At 48.3% G+C, this 23,344-nt stretch overlaps 2 protein-coding genes across 2 annotated transcripts; both read right to left on the bottom strand.

Annotated features, from left to right (window-relative positions):
* Positions 1-343: 343 nt before the first annotated feature.
* APOBEC2 (apolipoprotein B mRNA editing enzyme, catalytic polypeptide-like 2) lies at positions 344-12,580 on the bottom strand. The gene is made up of 3 exons (XM_004673453.2): positions 12,319-12,580; positions 3,097-3,652; positions 344-745 (listed from the first exon to the last, which is right to left on the bottom strand). The coding sequence occupies exons 1-2, from the start codon at positions 12,447-12,449 to the stop codon at positions 3,109-3,111; spliced, it is 675 nt and encodes a 224-aa protein (XP_004673510.1). The 5' UTR covers positions 12,450-12,580; the 3' UTR covers positions 344-745; positions 3,097-3,108.
* Positions 12,581-21,151: 8,571 nt separating this feature from the next.
* On the bottom strand, positions 21,152-22,240 carry TSPO2 (translocator protein 2). Its single transcript, XM_004673452.1, has 3 exons — positions 22,068-22,240; positions 21,590-21,731; positions 21,152-21,352 (listed from the first exon to the last, which is right to left on the bottom strand). Exons 1-3 carry the CDS (start codon positions 22,238-22,240, stop codon positions 21,152-21,154), a joined length of 516 nt encoding a protein of 171 aa, XP_004673509.1.
* Positions 22,241-23,344: the final 1,104 nt, after the last annotated feature.

The following is a 23,344-nucleotide window of genomic DNA, read 5'->3' as shown; positions in this document are numbered from 1 at the left end:
AAACCCATTGCAGTTGGGACTGGGATTTTATAAACAAGCTTCCCACAACTTGTGCTCTACTCATGTCATTTCCCTCGTTTTCGGAGAAGGGAAAAGACACAAGTTAATCACAGCAGAAAATATTAATGTCGAGTGGATTGGGAAGTCTGCTTGGGAGAGTTAGTATCCTGTATTGTCTCGACAAGTCCTTCTGTTTTCTAATGTTATAGGGAGGTTCATTGCCTGAGACAGACCTGTTCTCAAAACTTGCTTACTGTCCATAGTAACTTCTAAATGTCCAAGTTCCTTAAAAAACATAGTCTCAGAAAACCCACACACTGCTTTTTTAAATTCATGTTGCCAGTTTTATTTCTTAAAAAATAAACCACCTTCACATAAAACTCATTTCTAAATGTATTTCAAAGATGTGTGCACGCCTTGGCTCAGAGGCTCTCTGTCTTAAGCAGCCCATTTGGGGGGAATAATTAGGACAATTAGGACCTTTATCCCCAAGTATGTCTAGTGCCCCTATATGGTTGCCCTTCCCCTCAGCTCACTTTCCTCTTTCCCAAGAGCAGCCTTAAAGAGAAAAACACAGCTTAAGTGATTTATGGCATGAAAAGTATATTTTGAGTCCTCTGAGGGTCCTGTGCAGTAGGATTGCTTGGTGTTGAGTGTTGTTCGGCTCCAAGTGGTATTAGGAAGTCAGACATGTCCCAGTTGGCCATACATGTCACTGGTGTCTCTTGGTGGCATCAGGCAGACCCTGTGGGAAAACAGAATGTTATTAAGATCCCAAAGAATGAAGTTTCCTTTCTGAGCTAGAGTTTTCATGTGCCTTCCCCAACAAGTCCCTGAATTTCTGCCCATAGTCTCTTGTGATTTCTGGCTTATCCAGGATTAGGTTTCATTCATGTTTTGGCTTGCTCATGCAGAGAAAGCCCCAGTAGAGATCTGCTTTATTCTTTTGAGTTATATCCTATTCTGTCTTTTTTTTTTTTTTTTAAAGATGGAATAAAAACATGATGCAAATTTTCCTTAACAAATGCCCATTTCTTGGGAGTATTTTAATTAAGCAGAGTTGTTCTTTTGGGCTTTTAGATTACAACTCTATTTCATGCCAATTTTTGTTTTTTGAACTGAGTACATTTTAACCTTTCCCTTCAGGAACATGAGCAATGGAAACAGAGGACAGGGAGGCATGTTAATGCGTCCAGATAAAACAGTTACGTGCGCTAATGGAAAGATGCTTATAAATGTGGAACCTGTCCAATAATATTTTATTTCAAAATAATTTGACTTAGAAATGAACTTTTCCTTCCAACTGATTGATCTATATTACTTCTATTTAGATTAGTATAAGAGCCAACCCTCAATTATCCAAAATTAAAAGCTCTTTTTAATCTTCCTTGAAATGCTTACTTTTCCTAGCAGATTTAGCTGCCTAATTATGACTTAACAGAAACAAAACAGCACACAGACACATGCACAGCAAACATCCTTGAGGACTTGCTAGTTGGTCAGCTGGAAGAAATGGTCCATGACACTGAAAAGATGTTTAAAAAGAAAGTAGAATTAAGCTACCAGTCACCTTTCTATAGTGTATAGGCGATACAATTGCAGTGGTAACACCTACTCTAATAAAACCTGCAAGGAATTTAAATGTTAATTTTGTATTTTCACCTTTAGAAGTCTGTTTTTATTACTAGTTCCCACCATTCAGATTAGTCTTTATTATATGTGTGCAGAGTACCGGTGGTGTTACCTTATCACAGTTTCACTGCAGTTAAAGAATGGGTCTTGCTTTTTTGTGAGAAATGGCTGGAAACTGTGTCGTCATGGATTGGCAAATGCTCAGCTGAAAAATGATCAGGCACCCTGTGTGCCTGTCTAATAGCAAACACCTGCCAACGGCAAGCTCTGGAACACTAATATTTCTAAAACATGTCTATGAAGCGACATCTTCTCTTAAAATTATTAGGAGAGACACCAAAATAAATTGACTGTCTTTATGGATGTATGCTGCTTTCATTTATTTACGTATATGAATTGTTCCAGAATAAAAGTTGAGTAGAGATGGGGAAAACCCTTTCTCGTTACAGGAGGATTTTGATCAGTGAATCAGGCTTTCTAAAGAGGCTCAATCATAGTATTTCTGTGGCAGCAAAGTAGATCAGACCAAATTTTAAAAAAGCAAGGGATCCTTTACCCTCTTTCCTGAGGGTAATCGGCCTCTTTCTGTAAGAGTCTAATTTACCCTCAGCAAGAGGCCAAATTGGCCTTAATTGTGTCCTAATTATTTGCTTAAATAGCTAATCTTTACTTCCAGTTCTCTTATCGTATCTTGATATCTGTAGGAGGCTCCTTCTGAGTTCTCCCTAATTTACACACTTCTTTTTAACCCTGTAAACATTGCCACATTGAAGGACTTATTGCTCTGTAATCCCAAGTTCTGTATTGAGCATATTACTGTGCATTCTCCTTGAGGTTTTCTCAGCATAAGAAAAATGCTCTTGCATTATACATTCATAGAACAATTACTATCTTAAAGTGGAACTATTTTCAAACATGAAAACTGCTTGGCTAAGGAAAAAAAAATGTTAAAGTCCATTTGGGGACTTTTAAAAGTTCCCCAAATGAAAAAGATAGCCTCTGAAGGGGTGAAAAACCTCCAAAAGAGAAAATGGAACAATGCAAATACAAACTGGGATGGGAGCTGGGCATCTAGAAAGGGTCCTTGGTTAAGTCTAGCTTCAGGTCCATGGAGGCATGCTTAAGGGATTTCAATGTCTCTCCTGCCAGTGCTCAGTATCAGGCCCGTGCACCATTTAAATCTTACTACAGAAGGTCATCCTGTCTCATGAAAGCTTTCAGGTTGCTATCAACCTAAGTATCCCAAGTTATGGAGAAAGCTTGATATAAAAGGGTCAGAGCAAAAAGCACTTAGGGAGAGAGATGCAGAGGAAAGCGCAAAGGAGATGGATCTTCTAAAATATTTTTACAACCAACCACAGAGAAATGAAATTCTTTCAAAGGAAAATCAAATACACATTACACCAGTCCGTCAGTCCCCCATGCAAGTGGACAGTGTATCGAGAGCTCCTGCTGAATACTCACATGAAGCTGCACCTACTTCAGGATGTCTGCCAGCTTCTCCTCATAGTACAGGAAATTCTCCTGAATGTCCTCCCAGGGCTGAAAGGTCTTGGATTCACCCTCTTCTTGCTCCACAAAATTCTGCCAGATGTACTCGAAGTCCTGGGGCTTCATGATGCGCAGTCTGCAGCCAGCCTCCTTCAACTTCTTCAGCGCGGTCTGGATCTCCGGCTCCTCCCACATGAAGAGCCGCCCCACCAGAATGAGCAGGCGCAGGTTCTTGGTCTTGCTCAGGGTTTTGATAATGCGGTCAGCGCAGGCTGCACACGGGCTGGAGGACACGTACCAGGTGACATTGTACTGCAGGGCCGCGTCGAAGGTGGGCAGGATGGTGTTGAAGAAGGCTTCCTCGGCGTGGGCGGTGGCATGCTCGTCCTCCAGGTACCCGCGGGAGGCCTGCACTTGCCCTCCCTTGCTCTGCACTTCCACCAAGTAGCAGAGGAAGGTCTTGTTCCGCCCGGAACTGTATTCCACATTCCGGAACTGAAACTTAAAGTAGTTGACAGGCAGTCGCTCCCTGTGGGTTAAGGAGACAAAGCAGCAGGGTAGAAGAGAGAATGGTTGTGTTCTTGATTGTGAGACCCGCCTGGAGCAGGTAGGTCCTGCAAGGATGGGCAGGAGATGCCTTCATTACTACTAAGAGAGGCCTTGCCTACGCTAGCGTCAGTGACAAGACGGCGTGAGGAGCCCAAAAGGGTTTATCTAGAGGTGAGGACAGAATTGGGTTGAGGTTTGTGGACCCATCACCCCAGTAGGAATCACCCGCAAATACTGACTCCACTATCGTTTTTCACACGCAACAAACTCCTGCACTTCTAAATCAATGTCTCTTTAGCCTGGCCGTGTATTAGAATCATCTAGACGATGCTACAAATATCAGTGTCTGGACTCTACACCAAACCAATGAAATCAAAACATGGGGGAGGTGGCAGAATATATTTTAAAAAGCTCTGCAGATGATTATAATGTGTGGCCAGCTTTGAAAAGCAGTGTTTGAAGCATTATTTTCCATAGTAGCCAGTAAAAAATTTCTCAGGGTAAAGCAAGGCAAAGATGTTGCAGAACATTTTATGCATTTATTTCTCCTTATAACTTATGTGTACAGGGGCCTTCCCTAGTGGCGCAGTGGTTTGGAGTGCTGCAATGTGAAGTTAAGCCAAGCTGTGGCCACTTCTGAGAGTTCAGTCCCCGGCCCTGGAGTGATCCACATGGCGTGGCAGACCTCTCCTGTCTAGCCAGCCGCTTCCCGCAGCAGTGTACTTTGTCGATCTGCCTGTTCTGCCCCCTTCTTTGTCTCTGGTGAATCCTCTCATCACCCCTGCACCTCTGACTGTACCCCATTTTTGTATGCATCAGTAAGTAAATCTTTAAAAAAAAAAAAACACCTCATGTATATGCATATTCCACCTCAGGCATGGAAAGGCCTACAGCTTGCAGTATCATCCCTGTTCACCTACTGACTGCTTGTCAGGACTTTGCTAAGGTGAAAGAAGAAATGATAAGGATTCAAGAACTTTTATCTGTGAGGATATAATTTAGCTTGGTTGAATTTACCTTGTATAGAGCATTGAGTAATTTCCAAGACATGCAAAATGTCACTTCTACCCTCCCTGGGCTTCTAATCTCTAACTGGAGAGAGAAGATGTAAATAAAAGAAGCCTGCTAAAAGAATAAGCAAAGTTTAACCTTCATTCAGAAGACAATAGAGAATCAATACAGGTTCTTGAGTAAAGAAAGACATAATGAAAATGATGTCCACTGAAGAGTGCTGTGATGACTTTAGGCAGTGAAATGGGGAGTGGCCTACCATTTAGAAAGCCCCCCATGGTGTCTTAGGACACCAGACTTGATGAGTACATCCAGTGGTTTCAGAGAGAGATGGATAATTAGGAAATAAAAGCAGCAGGAAAAGGTCAAGCTTTTGGAAAAAATTGGTAGTAATCAAATGGTAGTAATCAAAAATTGGTAGTAGCCCACTCCCTGGTGGTGCAGTGGGTTAGGACACAGCACTGCAAGCAGGCCACAGGCTGCTTTAGTGTGAGTTCAATCCCCGGTCCCGGAGGTGACCCACATGGCTCAGCAGACCTCTCCTGTCTCACCTTCTGCTCCCCTCAGCAGTGTACTTGGTGATCTTCCTGTTCTGCTCCCCACTCTGTCTCTGGTGAATCCTCTCACTGCCCCTGCACCTCTGGCCTGTGCCCCAATCTGTATGCATAAATAAATAAATCTTTAAAGAAAATAAAAAGGAGAGGGAAAGAGTGGGGCAGCTAGAGAGGGCACTGGCATGGAAGATTGATTGTTTTTATGTGTATGTATGTGTTTTTATAAAATAGGAGAGGTGTGTGTTGGTTTTAAGGCCAAGGAGAACGAGGAGGCTTTGATGGGAGGGACTGAAAATGTCAGAAGGAAAGATGGGGATGAGTACCAGCTGGAGAGGCTAAATGCTTTCAATTTTGTAAAAATGTGATCTCTGTGGCTGCCCCAGAAGATATCTTTCGGCAACCATTAACTCCAGTGTTGCTTCTCTCCATCCGGCTCTTTCCAAAGAGGGGGCACCCAACCCCCTGGTCTTCAGGGAAGTCCCTGATATCCCAGGGCCTTGGCTTCTTAGGGACAAACATCAGGTAGGTGCCAAATAGCTGTGTAAACTTGAGTTATTTCCCTTCAGCACTCCATCACCAAATTTTCTCCACGCACATTTCCCTGCCCCTTGCTGTCAAGTTTCCACTGTGGCCATGGAAGTGTTTGAGGACCAGCCCCAGGGATCCTTCAAGTATTACATTTAGGTCTCTAAGTATAGCATTGGGCATTATTTACTTAACATTCTAGGAGAATGGAATGGCTTGTTGATTCCCTCTCTTTCATCTCCTACTGGGATCAGGTCTCCCTAATTAAACTTACCCCACCAGATCAGTCCTGAACTTTATGGCCTTTTCACTTCCTGGAGCAGCTTTTTCTCTTCCAAGAGGCATAGAACTTACCTTTCCTGTCCAACCGTTTTTTTGTTCTTCAAGGCTTTTTGCCAGACCACTCCTTTACCCACTCCCTTCACCTCCTCTGCCACCCCTCATCCAAAACTAATCCAGAGACACCTCTATGATGGCTGTGAACACTCTTGGAAGTATTCATAGCTGCTTGTGGACTTGGGGGTATCAGTTGCTGTGTGGTCCCTCAGCTTTCCTTCTGGAGTCCCCAAAAGTATTTCTCTGACTTTACTAAATGCACCTGAGTGAGGGTCTGGCCCAGCATGGCATTGCAAGTTGGCCTGAGGATGCTTCTTTCTGCCTCACTTAAGCTCTGTCAGTTATGCTTCCTCTTCTCCAGGCACAAGATGACCTAGAGAAAAACTTTTATTTCTATATATATTGGTTTCTAACTCCTCTGGTTAGCCACTACTGCAAACCAGCAGGTCTTCAGAACTCAGTGCTTCGGGAGGGAAGTCAGGAAAAGTCTTGGCTTCCACTCTTTCCTTTGGGCTTGCTCAAAGGATTGAACTTGCTTTACTTCTTAATGGGCTTCCTGGTCTTCTAGAAGGAGCACTAAGGTCAAAGGCAGTTCTTTGGGTTTGGGACTCTCACAGACTGAAATAGCCAGGCCTGGAAGGGAAACCAGGTGGGCAGAGGTAGTAGAGGTTTGTTCTTTGAGGAAGAAACAGACAGCGTGGCCTTCTTGGGTGATTAGAGTCATGAAATAAGTGGATGCCGTTATGTGACTGAAAGAAACTGAAGCATGAGTGGGAGGATGGATGAGACCCTAATTTCTTAGATAACCACAGACATCTTTTTTGAGGACTGTATTTACCTATATGGTAGGCCTTTAGTCCCAAGCCCAGCAGATGTTTTGCTGCTAAAGTGGGGAGTATGTGTGCGTGTGTTGGGGAAGTGGGGTGGTAATCGGGAGAGTCGCTGATGGCAGCTCTCTTCACCTGGGCTTTCTGTGAGCACAGAAACCAACAGCATTCTTTTTGGCCCTTCCCCCAGTCTTAATAGCACCTGCTTAAGCTCCATTTCCTCATAGTTTATGACCATTTTATAGGCCATTCACACTCCACCTATTTAGACCCAGGCTTCTGAGCATTGCAATCCTCTAAGACAGGAAATGAGGAATCCTAATATCTGGGAAAAATGAGGAAGATGATCTGCTTGAATGAGGGGGAGGGATGTGAGTAAATGTAATATATTTATGTTTTTTTCCCCTCCCTTCACATTCATGTTAGAAAACATTTGCTTTGTCTAAGCATAAATCTGCTAGGGATAAAGCAGTTAAAAGGCAAAGTCAATGTCCATACAGAAATTAGATGCTAGTGGGGGAATGGATAGTAAAGAGGGGATGGCAGTAGGAGCTGGTCTGAGATTAAACGTTCACTCCGGAATAATCCAGCGAGTGGAAAATCTACTCACAGGTAATTGAGTGCTGACGAGTGTCAGCTTTCCTCACCAAACCCTTCAGTGACCTGCTTGAAAGACATAGAATTGTGGGTTTCAGTTTCTTTTACCATTTTTTAAAAAGATTTATTTATTGGCCCTCCCTGGTGGCGCAGCGGGTTAAAGCACAGCACTGAAAATCTAAAGCCACTTCCGCATGAGTTCGATTCCCGCCTGCCCCGGAGGTGACCACATGGCATGGCAGACCTCTCCTGACCTGCCCGCTGCTCCCCTCAGCAGTGTACTTCGTGATCTGCCTGTTCTGTTCCCCACTCTGTCTCTGGTGAAGCCTCTCGCCACCCCTGAGCCTCTGGCCTGTACCCCAGTTCTGTATGCACAAATAAATAAATCTTTAAAAAAAAAAGATTTATTTATTTATTCATACAGAACTGGGGTACAGGCCAGAGATGCGGAGGGTGAGAGGATTCACCAGAGACAGAGTGGGGAGCAGAACAGGCAGATCAACTGAAGTACACTGCTGAGGGGAGCAGCGGGCGGGTCAGGAGAGGTCTGCCACACCATGTGGTCACCTCGGGGCAGGCGGGGATCAAACTCATGCAAAAGTGGCTTTAGCTTCTTAGTGCTGTGCTTTAACCCGCTGCGCCACCAGGGAGGGCCTCTTTTACCATTTTTAAGCCTCTTTTAAATAGGATGCTGAGGAGTGGTTATATTGAGAGGGGGGAGGATGGAGGAGCAGAGAGTTCCGGCAGCCTGCTTTCCCAGAGCAGGGAAGGGATTTGCTGCCTTGCTTGCTTCAGACTGGCAGTTCCTGTGGGATTCTGCCTAAGGCCAGCTCTGAGCCCTCCCCTCAGAGTGGGCACCATCACATGGTCTTTGACCTTCCGCCAACTCTCAGTGGAGCCAGGCTGGCTGGCTCTGGTTTCTACTCTTTATAGAATAATCTTCCCAATATGCTCCAGATAAGGGAGCCCCTCACCCATCTCCTCTGAACCCTGCCTCTTCTCTCTGTGTTCCTGACATGGCTAGGGCAAATTTGCCGGTAGCTAAGGCAGTGATTCAAAGGTGGACCCCTGCAGGTTGCTAGTGCCATTTATCTCTTTCCATACTAACAACTTTGATTGCAGGTTTAGCTCATCCAAATATATACACAACGTAACACACTCGAGACAAACACAAACGTAACACACTCGAGACAAACACACAGCAAGGGGTCCAGTCTGGAGAGATGGGGTGACCAGCATTTCCAGAGCCCCACAGCTTCCCTACAGCTTGCTGAGTTCAGAGGTGGCCCTGGATCAGGGTTGCCCTCTTCCACAGCTTACACTTCCACATCTTGAACCATCTTGAGCCTCTTGATAGCTCCCCCCGCTCAATTAATTCAGTCCTGGTGCCTGGCAGAGAGCCTCGCACAGCAGATGCTCATTTGTTAGTTTATTCATTTGTGATTCAGCACATATTTATTGAGTATCTATTAGGGATCAGGGCTGTTCTTTTTGCTAGGGATAAAACAGTTAAAAGGTAAAGTCAATGTCCATCCAGAAGTTAGAAACTAGTTGGGGAAGTGGGCAGAAAGAAATGACCTCTACTTAGTAAATATCTGTGAAAATAAAACACTTGTCTTGATTTTTTTTTCAGATGCAGTGTGGTGAGTCAGTCAGATAGGCTGGGGGTCACGTCCTACATTGTCTACTAGCTTCGATTAGCTACTTCTCCTGAGGGTTCCTTCTGGTCTCCTCATCAGAAAGAGGTACGGTGACAACGATTAACACTCACGAAATTAAACCCTGGTGGAGCAAGGGGTTGAATCTCAGCACTATGAAGCTATCAGCAGCCACTGTAGAATTAGTTTGATCCCCAGCCAGGGAGCTGACCCACATGGCACAGCAGACCTTTCCTGTCTCACCCACTGCTTTTCTCAGCAGTGTATTTCAGTCATCTGCCTGTTCTGCTCTGTCTCTGGTAAATCCTCTCACCCCCGACACCTCTGGCCTGTACCCCAGTTCTTGTATGCATAAGTATGCATAAATAGACAAATCTTTTTTTTTTTTTAACTTTTTTTTTTTTAAAGATTTATTTATTTGTGCATACAGAACTGGGGTACAGGCCAGAGGCTCAGGGGCGGCGAGAGGCTTCACCAGAGACAGAGTGGGAGCAGAAAAGGCAGATCGATGAAGTACACTGCTGAGAGGAGCAGCAGGCGGGTCAGGAGAGATCTGCCGTGCCATGTGGTCACCTCCGGGGCAGGCGGGAATCGAACTCATGCTGAAGTGGCTTTAGCTTCTTAGTGCAGTGCTTTAACCCACTGCGCCACCAGGTAGGGCCTACACAAATCTTTTAAAAAAGAAATTAAACCTAGTGTTGATGGGTGGTGCTTCTCCTGGCTCAGCCATAAGTACAAAGCCTGATCTCTCTCTACTCTTTCTCTTATTTCAGAGGCTTCTTGTTTAGTGGTGTGTTGGTTTAACACCCAATTTTCTGGAAGGAAGAAAAGAAGAGCCTTGATTTCTAGAAACACTCTTGAAATAGAGACTTTAAGAAACCAGCTGGAAGTCTAAGAGGGAGGTGGGAAGAGAGGTGGCAGTCAGCTCTCTGCCAAGGTGATCTACGTTGGCACCCTGTCACAGTGTTAGATCCTTTCTAGCAGTTTCCACTGTTTACTTTGGAATGTTTTTAGGTCTACTTTTTACCTGAGTGCCCTATTCAAACCTGAATTCTGACAAGCAGGACATCTCTCTCACTCACTACCTAGTACACCCTTCTCACCCTGGAGTGTCCCCAAAAAACCACTTGCTCTTCAGCTGGTTTGCAGTCCAGATCTAAGGAGCAGGATGGATTAATCCATCTCTCATGTGCATACAGGCTATCAGAGGAACTGAGTCCCCAACCCCTTTGACTCCAGGGCATTTGGTGGGGGAGAGGAAAGTTGTTCCCTCATCCTGTCCCTGCACAGACATAGTCACACCTCTGAGCTATTTTAAGACTTCTATTTACTCTGAGGTGCCAGGAGACAGATCTCCACAACTGTTATTCGTGTCCAGGAAACACTGGGGCCCCTCGCTCTCAGAGGCCCAGAGGCTGCCCCCCGCTGTGCCTCTATTTCTGAAGCATACTACCTCACAGATGGAGAGTGGAGCTCTATTTGGGAAGCCTGGGACCTGGAATGTGTAGGAGACCAGTGCACCCTTGTCCTGATTCAGAAGACCTGCCACTTCTTGGTTCTGTGGCCCTAGGGGAGTCTCACACACAAGAGAGGGTCTTCTGGTCATAAAGTCCCAGAAAAATGCAAGTTCCATCAGAGAAATTTAGTGGGTCCCTTAGTGGGTCCCACTATCCTCAGACTCCGGAACAAGTTTGACTTGACTCAAACAGCTTAGTTGTGTTCCAGGTCTATCCTGCCAGTGCTGGGCAGATCACAACATGGCAGGCACAGAGTGTCTATACCTTTTTGTGTGTGAACTAGGAGAGCAGGGACCAGCTTGCCGAGATGTTAGAGAAAGGCTCTCCTATAGACAATGGAATGGAGGTCTTTCCAGGCTAGGTGGCCATGGGCCCTCCCTGCATCTCCATTAGTCTATATTAATCTCTGTCCTGCTGCTCCTTTAATTCCAGGATGAGGGTGACATTAGTTGGTTGGGCATGAATGAACACAAGTTTTTCTCTGAACTCTCACCTCAGCAACTCAGGTTCTCTTAGAAATCAGAAAATATCTGAGCTGGAAGGAACATTAGGAATTAACTAGTATAAGTTCCTCCTGTTACACATGACAGACCTGAGGCCAGGACTGGAAAATCACTTGCCAAGCTTAAAATAGCAAGTCCAAATTGCCATCCAGCCTCCTTCTGCTTCCAGGGGGCATCAGACCTCCATTCTGAAATTTCCCTTATTGGTGCCTCCTCCTTTGCCTGGGCATTGCTGGAGACTGCCATGAAGGAAACTTTGGGGTACAGGAAGGAAATGTACCCTCCCCAATTCCTTTCTTATTCTTTGCTTAGGAATTTAGCAAGTCCCTCCCTATAGGAACAGAGAGAGGCTTGAAGAGGTGGAAGACTACTTCTTTTCATTTCTGCACCAGACATAAACTCCACAAGACAGAGGGCCCCTGTATGCAGTCCCTCTTCAGAGCCTCTGGACATGTCACTGAGTCCTACAGGCAGTGGCTGTGGGAGCTTGTGTGTCCAGAGCCCTGGCTGGCCTGCATTACTTGCATGGTCCCGTCTCTGTTCCCCTAGGGGTAGATGTGGACTGTCCTTGGGTAGACTCAGGAAAGATTCAGCAAGAACAAATCTTTTCATTCAGCCTTAACTAAGGATGGCTCTATTTTCCCTGTCTTAGGATTTTCTACCTCAGAGAGAAACTCTAAAGTAAGAATGAGAGGCATCCAGATAAAGGAAAGGCCCACTCAGACGCAGAGACAGAAGACCCGAGAGAAAGACTTTGTCCAGCGCTCTATTTAAATGTGCTACCATCAGTCTGGGGTTCTTACCAAACACCCCAATACTGAGCAATCTCTACAGCGATTCAGGTGTCAACTCAGCACCAGGGGCCCTTAAGGGGGATTTCATTCCCTAGGCCCGTGTCTCCAACCAGCTTCTCCTACTGCTCCTTTATTAGGGGTCCACCAGAGAAACCAGGACAGGTCTGCTACTGTGTCCTCCATACAGTGTACACATGCACTCTCAAGGTTGCAGGGTTGTGGCCCACCCTGAACCCTGTTACTAGGGACCTACATTCCCCCAGCCCACCCCCAGCCCCTGTCCTCTTCTAGGGATGAGGCCTCCTGCCCACACTGGGTGCTCACCCAGTGACGATCTCAAAGGGCGGCAGCTCAATCAGTTCCTTCAGCTTCTCAGGATCCTCCAGGTTCTCCAAATCCTCCCCATTCTGGGAGGCGGGTGCAGCGGCTGCAGCAGCCTCTTCTTTCTGGGCCATGGAGGGACTGTGGCTCCGGAGTCACTGAGACAGCAGAGAGGTGACGGGCAGGCCAGGGCCTGGCGGCAGAGTCCCAAACAGCTGTCAGCAGCTAAATCTGACTGGGGATGACCAGGCAGGCCAGGCTTAGTGTTCTCACCCCTGAGCCACAGGCTTTATAAGCAGAGCTCTTCTGCCCCTCCCCCAAGCCCTCCCCCTCTGTCTTTTTTTAATTGAGTGACAGTCTGTGCCAGGATGGGGGTGGGGGAATGGAAAATCTGGCCATTAGTATCCCCTATTTATCAGTAGGCAAAGACAGGAAGCTGGCAGGTGGGGCGGGTTGGCCTGCTTCCTCTTCCCCCACCAGCTCACACATATATTCACACGTATATTCACACATACATTCGTATTCTCACCCTCTTCCTCCTCCCTCACCTAATATGTGTCCCACCGAACTTTCGCAGCTCCCCTGGGGGCCATTGTGGAAGGCACATCAAGGTGGGCATCCTGCGATTTAGCGGACACGCTCTCTCAGGTTTAAGCAGGAGTAGGCCTGTGTTGAAGAGAGGGCTGCTTGCAAAGAGATCTCATCCCATTCCAGTCGGTTGGGGATACTTGGATCTAGGAATGGAGGGCCCTGAGGAGGGGTGGCATGAATTGTGACTCAAAGGGAGTGAATGTGGCTTTGCCTGTTACGTACACACATCATGGCGTGTCAAATAGACTGGAGTCTCTACTGATAATGGTGCTGCTCTTTACTAAGCTCTGAGATTTGAAATTGGCCAGACAGTGAGTTTAGTGGTTTACGTGTAAAATCCAAGTTAATGCTCTCCATAGCCCTGGGAGCCAATGAGTATCATCCCGAAGTTAGGGGACAAGAGTGTGAGGAGATGGGTTTAGTTTTTTAAAGGGTGGCCCTGGAAGGAATTTGAAAAGGGGCCCATTGAGAAAAGATCTGAAGGCAGCGAGGAGAATGGGTAGCTAAGGAGAAAATATACCAAGGAGGTGCCAAGGTGCTAAGGTGGGAGCATTCCTGTGTGTTTGGTGAACAAGAAGGACACCCGTGTGGCTGGACATTCCTAGGAGATGAAGCCAGAGTAATAAACAAGGGCTCAGTAGGTTTGGGCTGATGGGCTGTTAAAGAAACCTTGACATTTTGTCTAAAGGAGACCGGACACCTTGGTCTCTGAACCGATGAGACACACTGTCTCACTTAAATTTTCACATGCTCAGCCAGGTTTCTTGGTTGAGAATAAGAGCCCCCAAATGGGAAAAAACAACAACAGAAGGCCAGTTATGAGTCTGTTGGCACTGGTGAGATAAATGGGGACCCCAGAAAATTCTCTGAGCTGGCACTGCCTTGAAAGATGACCGGATGATGGGGGCACTTCACATGCAGCGAGTGGGGCCAGTGTTTTAGTGTTTGGAACAAATACTCTGGGAGCTTTGCAGGGCAATGGAAGGTTGCAACTGAGGAACTTAAGAACATCGGGGAACTGGTCTGAACACAGTACCCAATGAGGTTGGGTGGCACAGATGAATGGGTAGGGAACTCCGTCCCAGTGGAGAATTGGTCAGGGAGCTCTGAATCCAATTTTTTGGAGAGTTTGGGGGTTCTCTCTTCCAGAGAGTTCTGAGCAGCATGGGGCCCTTGCATTAAGCAGGATGTCCAAGCATTTTGGTTTGCTGGGGGCAGTGACGGTTTATAATCGTTGCCTGTGCGTTACTTCTTGTGCCCTCCTCGTACCTCAGTGTTGACAGGACATGATATGGTCACCCTACTAGATGTATACTAAGGGCATTCTTATCCAGAGGTTTTTTTTTTAGGCATTAAATTATAGGGTAGTGGCAATGGTGTCTGTGTCCACAAAGAAAAGGCAGTGATAACTGAGAAGTAGCAAGTGCACATTATTGTCATCACCACACACACACACAACCTTAACATGCAGAGAGTTTACTTTATTGTTTTATGTGACCAGCACCTATCAAGGCCCCGACATGCCAAGCACTGTCGTAACTGGCAAGAACACAGCTGAATCCGAGGCTGCCTCACCTGCAGCTCCCAGTCTCTGTAACACTGGGGCATTTGTCCAACTCTCCAGTTTAGTTTCCTCCTGAGTCCTCACACCGGCCTCACCTAGCCTGTATTTGGTCTTTGTTTAGAGAACTGTGACTTGCAAGGTGAGGGGACGTGAAAGCCACAAGAGGCTTTCAATCCAGGTCTCTGGAGCCTACGTTTTTATTTCCAGGACTGCGCTCAGCGAGCTCTGGTGAGCACACTTCTATAGCATTTCCCACTGCCTGTGCAGCGACACTGCTGTGCTTGAGTTCGAGGAAGTGCAAAATGTGTCCAGGAGGAAAGTTAGGAGGGTCCTCCACTGGGATGGTTCTCATGTTCTGTGTGGTGCGTATGACCCTGGATTGCAAGGGGGAACAAAGTCATGTTCACCCTCCATCTCAGCCCTTGATTTGTAGCATGATCTTGGCCAAATCTCTGGGTCTCAGGCCTCACGCCCAAAACATAGACTGAGCAAATGCTCTTTGGTCTAGAATGGTCAAAGGAGTGAAAATGAAGAAACAGGACTGGCTCTTACAACCTCCAGGGCAGAGATGAACAGTGTGGAAAATCTGCTGACCACGAGTGGTCTTGGAGATGGTGCAGGGACCTCAGGCTGGTCCCTTCTGAAGGGATGACCCTTTGCTCCCACCACACCCACATAGAGTGTTTCCTTTGACTCTTGGGAGAGAGCCCTGGACCCTCCCCTGGGCCGATGACTGATAACTTCCTTCTGGTTTCCACTGCTCCTTTACAACCCCCACCCCCACCCCCACCTGTCATCCCTGGAGGCCCTCAGACTTGCTCTGGCTATTTATGGCACCTCCAAGGGGCCTGAATTCCTGACTGGTCGCTGTTTCTCCTTTCCAAGTCAGACCAGTTTCCTCTGCCACGAGTGCAGCAGTTAATCTGGGGCATCAGGGGCCAGCGCTCTGCCTCCTCCCCTGCCCCTATACTCTTTTTAGGGCAGGCTTTCCCAGCCCTCCTTCCTCTTCCTCCCCCCACCCCCACACTGCTGGGTTAAGTTGCTAGCAGTACAAGCCACAGAGGAGACTGTGAGGTAACTTGAGCATATAGCTCAAGGTCATGATCGTTCACAGTGGGCTGCTGGGATTTGAACCTAGGGCTCTCAGCCTCCAAGTTCCCTGCCTCTCTCATTGTGCCAGCTACCTGGAATTCAGTGAGAGATGAAACCTACACAGCCCCTACTGGGAGTCTGACACCTCTCTAATCAGGTCTTATAAACTAACTCATTCCTCATAGGGAAGTTGGGGTAGGTCCTATTATTATTCTCTTTTTCTTGGGGAGAAAATTGAGACCAGAGAGGTTAAGAGACATGTCCAAGATCATACAACTAGTGAGAACAGAGCTACATGCTTCCAGAGTCGTGCCCTTAAGTCTTATGCCATCTAGGCCGACTGTGGCCAGGAACCCGAGGCCAGGCTCTGAAGGAGAAGGGTGAGAAGGAGGCTAGGGGCTGATATCGGGCTGTGCAGGCGATCGGTACATTGAGGGTGTGTGCGTGTGTAGGGAGGGGTGTGGATAGGGATGAAGACACTAGACACTAGCTGCTGAGTTGGGGTGAGACCCAAAAGGCAACTCCCCAGTTTGTGTCTGAGGGAGGCCCAGCCGTTTTCTGTGTGGCTGGCCCTGGCTAGGCTAAGCCGAGGATAAACCGCAGGCTTTCTCCCCTTGTCCCATTTCCCATGGTCATTTCAGAAAACATTAGAGGTTCTTGGAGGCGACAGGTCAGGCCCAGCTATTCCTCGGGTCTCTGCCAGATGTTGAGCTGCCCTCACTGAGCAGCAAGTAGAGAGGCCAGGAGGAGGCTGGTGGAAAATAGAAACTCATCAGGGGAAGGTTTAAATTCTCACTCTGTGAAAGAAGACACCTCAGGAGAACGTTGATGGAGTAGGTGCTTTATGTGCAGTGACAGGTGGGACCCCAACAGCGCGTTGCCCCAGAGACCCAGCCTGGGTGTGCCCGCCCCCTTGGTCACTACTGAGACGAGGTACACAAACACTGGCCCCGGCAGCGGACACCCCCAGGCAGCAGGAGCCTGACAGCTCCAGCAACCGCTCTGTTGACATAAACACGGGGTGTCTATGTCAGCAGGGGCCAAGGGTCTCCCAGAGTCTGAGGCCGGGATTGGACTGGTGTCACAGGGCAGGTCAGGGTTTGCAGTCTCCCCCTGTGTAGGGCATGACACTTGGCTGGCCCTGCAGGACATGCTGCCCTAGGGGAAAAAGTGGTGACACCCTCCATTCCAGAGGCCACTCCCGGCACCTCCCAGCTCAGTGCCAGGGCTGGGGCTCTGTCTCTGAGGAAAGCGATCTGATAAGAAACACACACATTAAGGTGACTAACAGTGTTTCTCTTTAGAGGACACTTGCAGGGCCAAAGAACCTCCTGGAAGAAAGTAATAAACTTAATCAACTTAAGAGGGGAGGACTTCCGCGCTTAGAATGAGGACAGTGTTGGAGTCGGTGCAGGTTCTGAGCACATCATTTCTGTGTGGTGTGAAGATGTGCTGAGGGCTGAAGGAGGCGGAATAGGCAGCCTGAGTCTCCCACTGTGACAGAGGGCTTCTCCCAAGGGCACTCTGGAGAGCGGATCTCTGTGGGTGAAGGGTCCTGGAAAGCTGGGGATGGGAGGGGCTTCGGACTCCACTTGAGGATAAAAATGAAACCTTCCTGACCCGAGGGAGTCCGGACCAAAAGCCAGGCTTTGTTTGAACTGGGTAACTGGTACTTCACTACTGACGAGCTGCAATAAATCTTTAAGGCAAACAGGTATTGTGTTTTCAAAAACTACAAGAAAGGGGAACTTTGGGAAGACTCTGAAACTGGCTTGAGTTGCAGGGAAACCCCAGGAGATAAAACCAATGGTAGCCACTACGGAGGAAGAAATTCTTGGGAGCCCTGGTCTACAGTCAAGGGGTCTCAACCCCCACAGTGATGTCACCTCTATCTGCCTATCAGTAGGGGGTTCGAGAGACAGAGATGGTACCCCCCTCCCAGCTCAGCTGGCCAACCTTTGTCCACTGGACACGTACCTACCAGTTGGCCATCTCCACTGCCCAGTGTGCCTCTGTTCTTTGACATTGACAAAGGGAAGAAGGAAGGCTTCAGGGGGGTGGAGGGAAGGGGACAAGGAAGCATGAGGCACATGACCTCTGGGGGGGGGTCATTTTTCCTAGTGCCACTCTCTACCTCTGTGGCACTGAGTGGGAGACCCCCTTCTGGGAGACCCCAGAAGACTTCTCCTCCACCCACCAAGTGAATCATACCCCAACACCACGTGCCCACGCAGAGCAAATGGGAAAACACTGCTCAAGGCCAGGGGCGCACACACACGATTTGGGATCAACCTGGGATCCAGCTAGCAAAGACAGAAGCAGCCCCAGCTCTGTTTAGGCACAGCCTAGGGAACTAGAGAGGAGGGCCCCAGGCCATGTGCAGGGAAGGGGAAGGGCAAGAGCAGGCTGGGGTGTGGGGACTAGTTTCCTCCTGCTCGGGAAACAAGGAGCTGGTGTAGAGGGGACTTTAAGGACGATTTGGATGAGAGTTTGCGGGGGAGGCACTGCCCTTTTCAGCTGCTTTTTCCTGTCCAAAGTCAGGAAGCCCTTTCCTTTGACTGTCAGGCAGTCATGCCAGTGCAGGAGTTAGGACACTAACAAAACCAGGAGTCCTTCTAGGGCCAAGGGACTAAAACAACCATAGGCTGCCAGAGCCTGGATTCCAGGCATCTGTTGCCCAGGGGAGGTTGAGATCACACAATGGGCTTGGCGCATCTTCTCAGAGGATCAGTTTAACTTCTATCCTGAGCTAGTAGCAGTAACATTGGCAGCACATGTGTATTTTTAAAAGATTTATTTATTTATGCACACAGTACAGGACAGAGGTGCAGGGGGCTGAGAGAATTCACCAGACACAGAGTGGAGAGCAGAACAGGCAGATGTACTGAAATATACTGCAGAGGGGGACAGCGGGCCAGGAGAGGTCTGCTGCACCATGTGGGTCACCTCCGGGGCGAGGCTTGAACTCATGCTGAAGTGGCTTTAGCTTCTTAGTGCAGTGCTTTAACCCACTGCGCCAGCAGGGCGGGACGGTAGCATATATTTATAATGCCCACATGAGATAATGATAACAATAATGACCAATCTTTCTGGGTGCTGGCTTATCTAAGGTCCCATGGTGATTCAGGATGAAAGCCCGGGCAGAGTGGCTCCTGAATCCATTCTCACTCAACCAATATGCCTGCTTAAGTTCAGACATTGAAAATATTAAAACATGGAGCTATAAAAGCACTTTTTAAAAATTTAATGCAAATGAAGACAAAGTCCATATGCATGTGAAGGATGAAGTCAGTCATTCTGTGTGCGTGGGGCAGTGAGCCCCAGCCCAGATTTGAGAACATGACACTCACTGGCCTGGCTCTTCCGAAGTTTGGGGAATGCTTCCTGAGTCTTGGAGCAGAGGGGTCTTTGATTGTAGGATGCATCAGAACCAGGTGTTCTTATTAAACAGGTGGTCTCCTGGGGATCCCTCCTAGACTAGCTAATATCTGTTGAGCACTTCATCTGTAGGACAACTGTCAACATTATCTCACTGACTCTTCCCAAGAATTCTATGAGGTTCCCATTTCATGGGTGAGGAAAATAAAGCTCAGACTGCAAAGCACATTGCACTGGCTTATTAGTTAATGAAAGTCAGTGTCAAGGCCAGATTGGTTGGTCTCTGGTACCAGATTACAAATCACTGCATCCCAAATCACTGCATTCCCAAGGCTATCTGATTTTGTGGGTCTGGAGGGTGGTGGGGTACAGGACTTCAACATATGTCCCAGGAAGCCACTCTGAGAAGCACTGTCTGTGGTGGCTCTTCTTGATCTGGCTGCACATGAGAACCAGTTGAGTAGTTTCCAGAACTACTAATGCCTTTGGTACAGATTTGGAGACAGGTGCTGGTCAGTACTTTAAGGGGGAAATTGTTAATTTATTCACTGAGTCAACGAATGAATCAAATCAATGGAACACAGACAAAAGAACACTCTACCCTGCCCTGCACTGCCCTGGAGCTGGAGACACAGAGGTGGGTGGGGCTCAGTGTGTCTCCAGGCGCAGGTGACCTACCTGCCTGGCCTGGCGGTGGGACATGCTCACAGTGAGGGGGCAGGATGCAGATTCCCTATCTCTTGCTCTTAGTCAGATTGCACAAATGATGGCATCCTGGCTTCTCTCCCTCTGAAGTCCTTTGATCCCCACCTCAGAGGATAGAATTTTTCCAACCCTAGAACCCAGCTCACAGAACCACACATTTTCAAAACAAAAGGGGCCTCTGAGAAGTGAGGCCTGACTCATGCTTTCAAATTTTAGCAAGAAGCTGGTAAAGTGCTGGGATCCTTTTAAATCTAAATCTGCCCCAAAATTCTGATTCATAGGTCTTGGAATATATGTTTACAAACAAGCTGCCCAGTGGTTTTTGTGCACACTCAGCAGGGTCTTCGGTGGGCTCTATGGTGGGCTCTACGGTGGGACGACATGGGGGCCTTAGAGACTGCCGTCTAGATGACCCCCCCCGCCCCGTGACACCTCCTCTGGCAGGTGGAGACCCCCTTCTCAGGGTGCTGGGCTTCCCCTGACTTGTCAGGACTGGAGGCGGCAGCCCCAGAGGCAGCCACTCCTTGCAGCCTCAAGTCAAGGGGAAAAAAATCAAAGGAAGAAATGACAGTAAAACAGCTAGGAGAAGGTTTAGTAAAAGAGAAGTTTGGACAAGAGCCTTCTACTGAATTCAGCCATCAGCATTGCCCCAGCTCCCTCTTTTTTAAAAAAAATTTTATCTTGTAATAATAATTGTAATAATAATAATTAATTGATGTAAAAAAATCAATCGTATAAGAGCACATGATAGCAAAAATAAAAAATGATCTATAATTTTAGATCAGAGAGAATTTTACTTATCCCATGGGGTCTTGGTATGATCTATATCAGATAACCATATTATATTTTATGATAGAGTTATTACCATAGCTAACATAATATAGTATTTAAATAGATGCAATTATAGCCTTGTTATATCCCCATTTATGGAAAGTATGAGCTACCACATGTGATCTATCGCACATATCTAATATAAAACTAGGAATGGACAATGTGTAAACTTGGCAAGCTTAATCACTAACCCTTTTTTACGTTACCTACTTTTCTATTTTGCTTTTCTGTAACTTTTCAAAAAGAATGTGTTCATCAGGCCATGAAAAACTGAGTCCTCCCTTTTGGGGTCTTTCACACACGCCTTCACACTCACCTGCATGGTCACTTCTCCCACTCTGCAGCCTTAGACAGCCCTCAGAGATGGTAGGAGGATTTCATTAATTTATATTACTACATAATGTTTATTAATGTAACAGTCACTCATTTACATTAAGTATAAAATAAAATTCTTCCGCTTTCCCCAGTTCTCTGAATTCTAATGAACGCGGGACCCAGGGGACGAAGACAGACACCACAGAGGGATGAGCCACCTTCAGGGTGACTCCTCCATCCCTGGTCAGCCCCCTTACCCCTTCTCCCTTTCTCCCTACCCTTCCGCGAGAGCCCCAGAGCCCTGCCTGCTGTCTCTCACCCCTACTCTGGTCTCCCTCCCCCCGTACCATGCTCCTGGCCTCAGTTGCTCTTCTCCCCCATGGGCTGAGCTTGGTGCTCTGGACAAACGCTGTCCCTCCACAGGTGATAGGCGATTGAAGCGGTCACGGTGAGCCAGGCCAGGTAGGGCAGCAGGAGCAGGGCAGCCAGCTTGTTGACGGGGTGCCAGATCAGCGCCAAACTCACCACCAGCCCGTAGAGCAGCAGCAGGAGTAGCAGGGCCTGGGCGGGGGCAGGTGGGTCAGGCAGGCTGCCCTGGGAGTAGTCCTTGATCCTTCTGCAGCACCCTGGACCCAGAGAGCCACATTCCCATGCTCTGCACACACCACCAGGCTCAGAGCCATCAGCCCCCCGTTACCTGCCTGCACCTGACTGATGTGCTGTGCTATCTGCTTCTTGGCACCTGGTGGTCTCACCTTGCCCTCCATTACCTCCACTACCAAGTGCCACGTGCCTTACCAGACCAGGGGTGTGGGCTGCGAAAAAGAGAACCAGCACAGTCCAGCTGATGGTGAGCTGCAATGCATAGAGGCCGAGAGGCAGGGCCAGGGGCCGCCCAAAGCCCCCTCCCAGGTCCTTCCACACCAGGTAGGAGGCATAGCTGTGGAGAGATCATTCAGAACAGTGAGAGGGATGGCGTTTATGCCAAATGGAGGAGGCCTCTGGCATGAGGACTCTTGGTTGTGAAGTGGGAGCCCTGTGGGCAGAAAGGGGGCAAATCGGTCTAGGCCTGAAGGCCAGGGGTTGGGGTGGGAGCTGTCGGGCATGGTGAGGTAGGGTAGCAGCTGGGGGACTCTGGAAGAAGAGGGGTGTGCCTGGGCAGGTACTGAGGGCCTGCTGTGAAAGACAAGTTGGGGCGCCTTCCCTGTGGAGGTCAGCATTTGCAGAAGTTGCTGCTCCAGCAGGGACCAGGGTGATGTGAGAAAAGGGTGCTCACCCCATGACAGAGTAGATGGTGGTCCACACTAGCAAGAAGACTTTGTGGAGTGGGCACCAGGGCAGCTTCCTCGGTTCATCACACCAACCAGCCATCTGATGGCCTGCGAGCAGCCAGACCAGGATGGGGCCCAGGTGGGGAAAGGCCACGAAGATGGCCCCTTGAGGCCACATCCTCCTCGAGGAGGCAAACTCTGGGAAGGCAGAGACATGCTACAGGTGAACCTTTTTCTTGGTTCTGCCCCCATGTCTCCCCATCCACTCCACCACCTACATGAGCCTTTGACCTGGCCCGAGCCTGTCCTAGGAGAACTAGTCATAGAGGCCAGCCCCTCCCCGCCCCCCCCTCCCAGGCCAGCACTGGTCCACTCCTATATGCTTCACACTGCTTGCCCCTTTTCTGGCTTCCATGGACTTATCTATTGCTCCTTTGGCACTGGGAGGACCCTGGCCAGTGGTGATAATTGCAGTGGGTGGCATGTGGCCAGTTACACAGCAGGCCCTCGGAGAGGAAGTGTCACCAACTAAACTCAGCTACCTGGACACAACTAGCCTGGCAGAACCGCTTTCTACAGGCAGGAGCAGGCCATCCTGTGGATCATTTCTAGTGAAGAACAGGCCATCCCCTCACTCTGGGTTATCTCAGTAATCCAGACTGGCAAATTCTAGAGGCCCACCCACAGGGAGCTCCTGCCAAATTAAAGTCAGCTGGGCCCCTTTATCTGACCCTTTAGTTCCCTTCTACCCATCAGGGGAGAGTTCTTCCTGGAAGGTTGGGGTGGCTTACACAAGCACCCAGACTTCTCAAAGAAATGACTGGTCTTTGAGTAAAAAGGGGATATGCTCATTTGCATGTTGCTTTCCATGTCATTTGCATATGGGATGATGTACAGACCCTCTTCCAAGCAAGACCTCCACCCAGTGTCATTCCTTCCATTTGTGCCTATCTCAGCCTCCTCCCCAGGACTGACAGGACTGAAGAGGAAAGCGAGGCTATTCTCAGTGTCCTGGAGTGATCCCAGCTCCATCTTTCCTGTCAAAGTCCTGGAAGTTCCTGGGACAGTGCTGACCAACCTGCACATCCTTCCACTCAGCTTCCTTTATCCCTCTCTGTTCATTTGTTCATCTCTGCCTGCCCTTCCTACCTCAGTTTCTTTGTTCTCTATTTTTAAAAAATCTATCTTGGAGATCCCGTCTTCTCTCCCTGCCCCTGTCCTCCTTTCCCTGTTCCCAGCCATCCCAGCGCCTCCCATCCCAGGCCTGTGCTCCCCTTACCTC

This window comes from Condylura cristata, unplaced genomic scaffold (assembly GCF_000260355.1).
Source record: "Condylura cristata isolate star-nosed mole 26May11 unplaced genomic scaffold, ConCri1.0 scaffold00001, whole genome shotgun sequence".
Lineage (NCBI taxonomy): Eukaryota > Metazoa > Chordata > Mammalia > Eulipotyphla > Talpidae > Condylura > Condylura cristata.
The sequence above is the reverse complement of the archived record's forward strand: the minus strand, read 5'-3'. Positions and strand labels throughout refer to the sequence as shown.

Excerpts from the sequence above, each read along its gene's own strand:
- APOBEC2 (XM_004673453.2), bottom strand. The coding sequence starts at position 12,449 with ATGGCCCAGAAAGAAGAGGCTGCTGCAGCCGCTGCACCCGCCTCCCAG. Across the intron at positions 3,653-12,318 it reads CCCTTTGAGATCGTCACTGG|GGAGCGACTGCCTGTCAACT; the intron begins GTGAGCACCCAG and ends CTTAACCCACAG.
- TSPO2 (XM_004673452.1), bottom strand. The coding sequence starts at position 22,240 with ATGTGGCCTCAAGGGGCCATCTTCGTGGCCTTTCCCCACCTGGGCCCC. Across the intron at positions 21,732-22,067 it reads ACCATCTACTCTGTCATGGG|CTATGCCTCCTACCTGGTGT; the intron begins GTGAGCACCCTT and ends ATCTCTCCACAG. Across the intron at positions 21,353-21,589 it reads CAGCCCACACCCCTGGTCTG|GCCCTGCTACTCCTGCTGCT; the intron begins GTAAGGCACGTG and ends GCCCCCGCCCAG.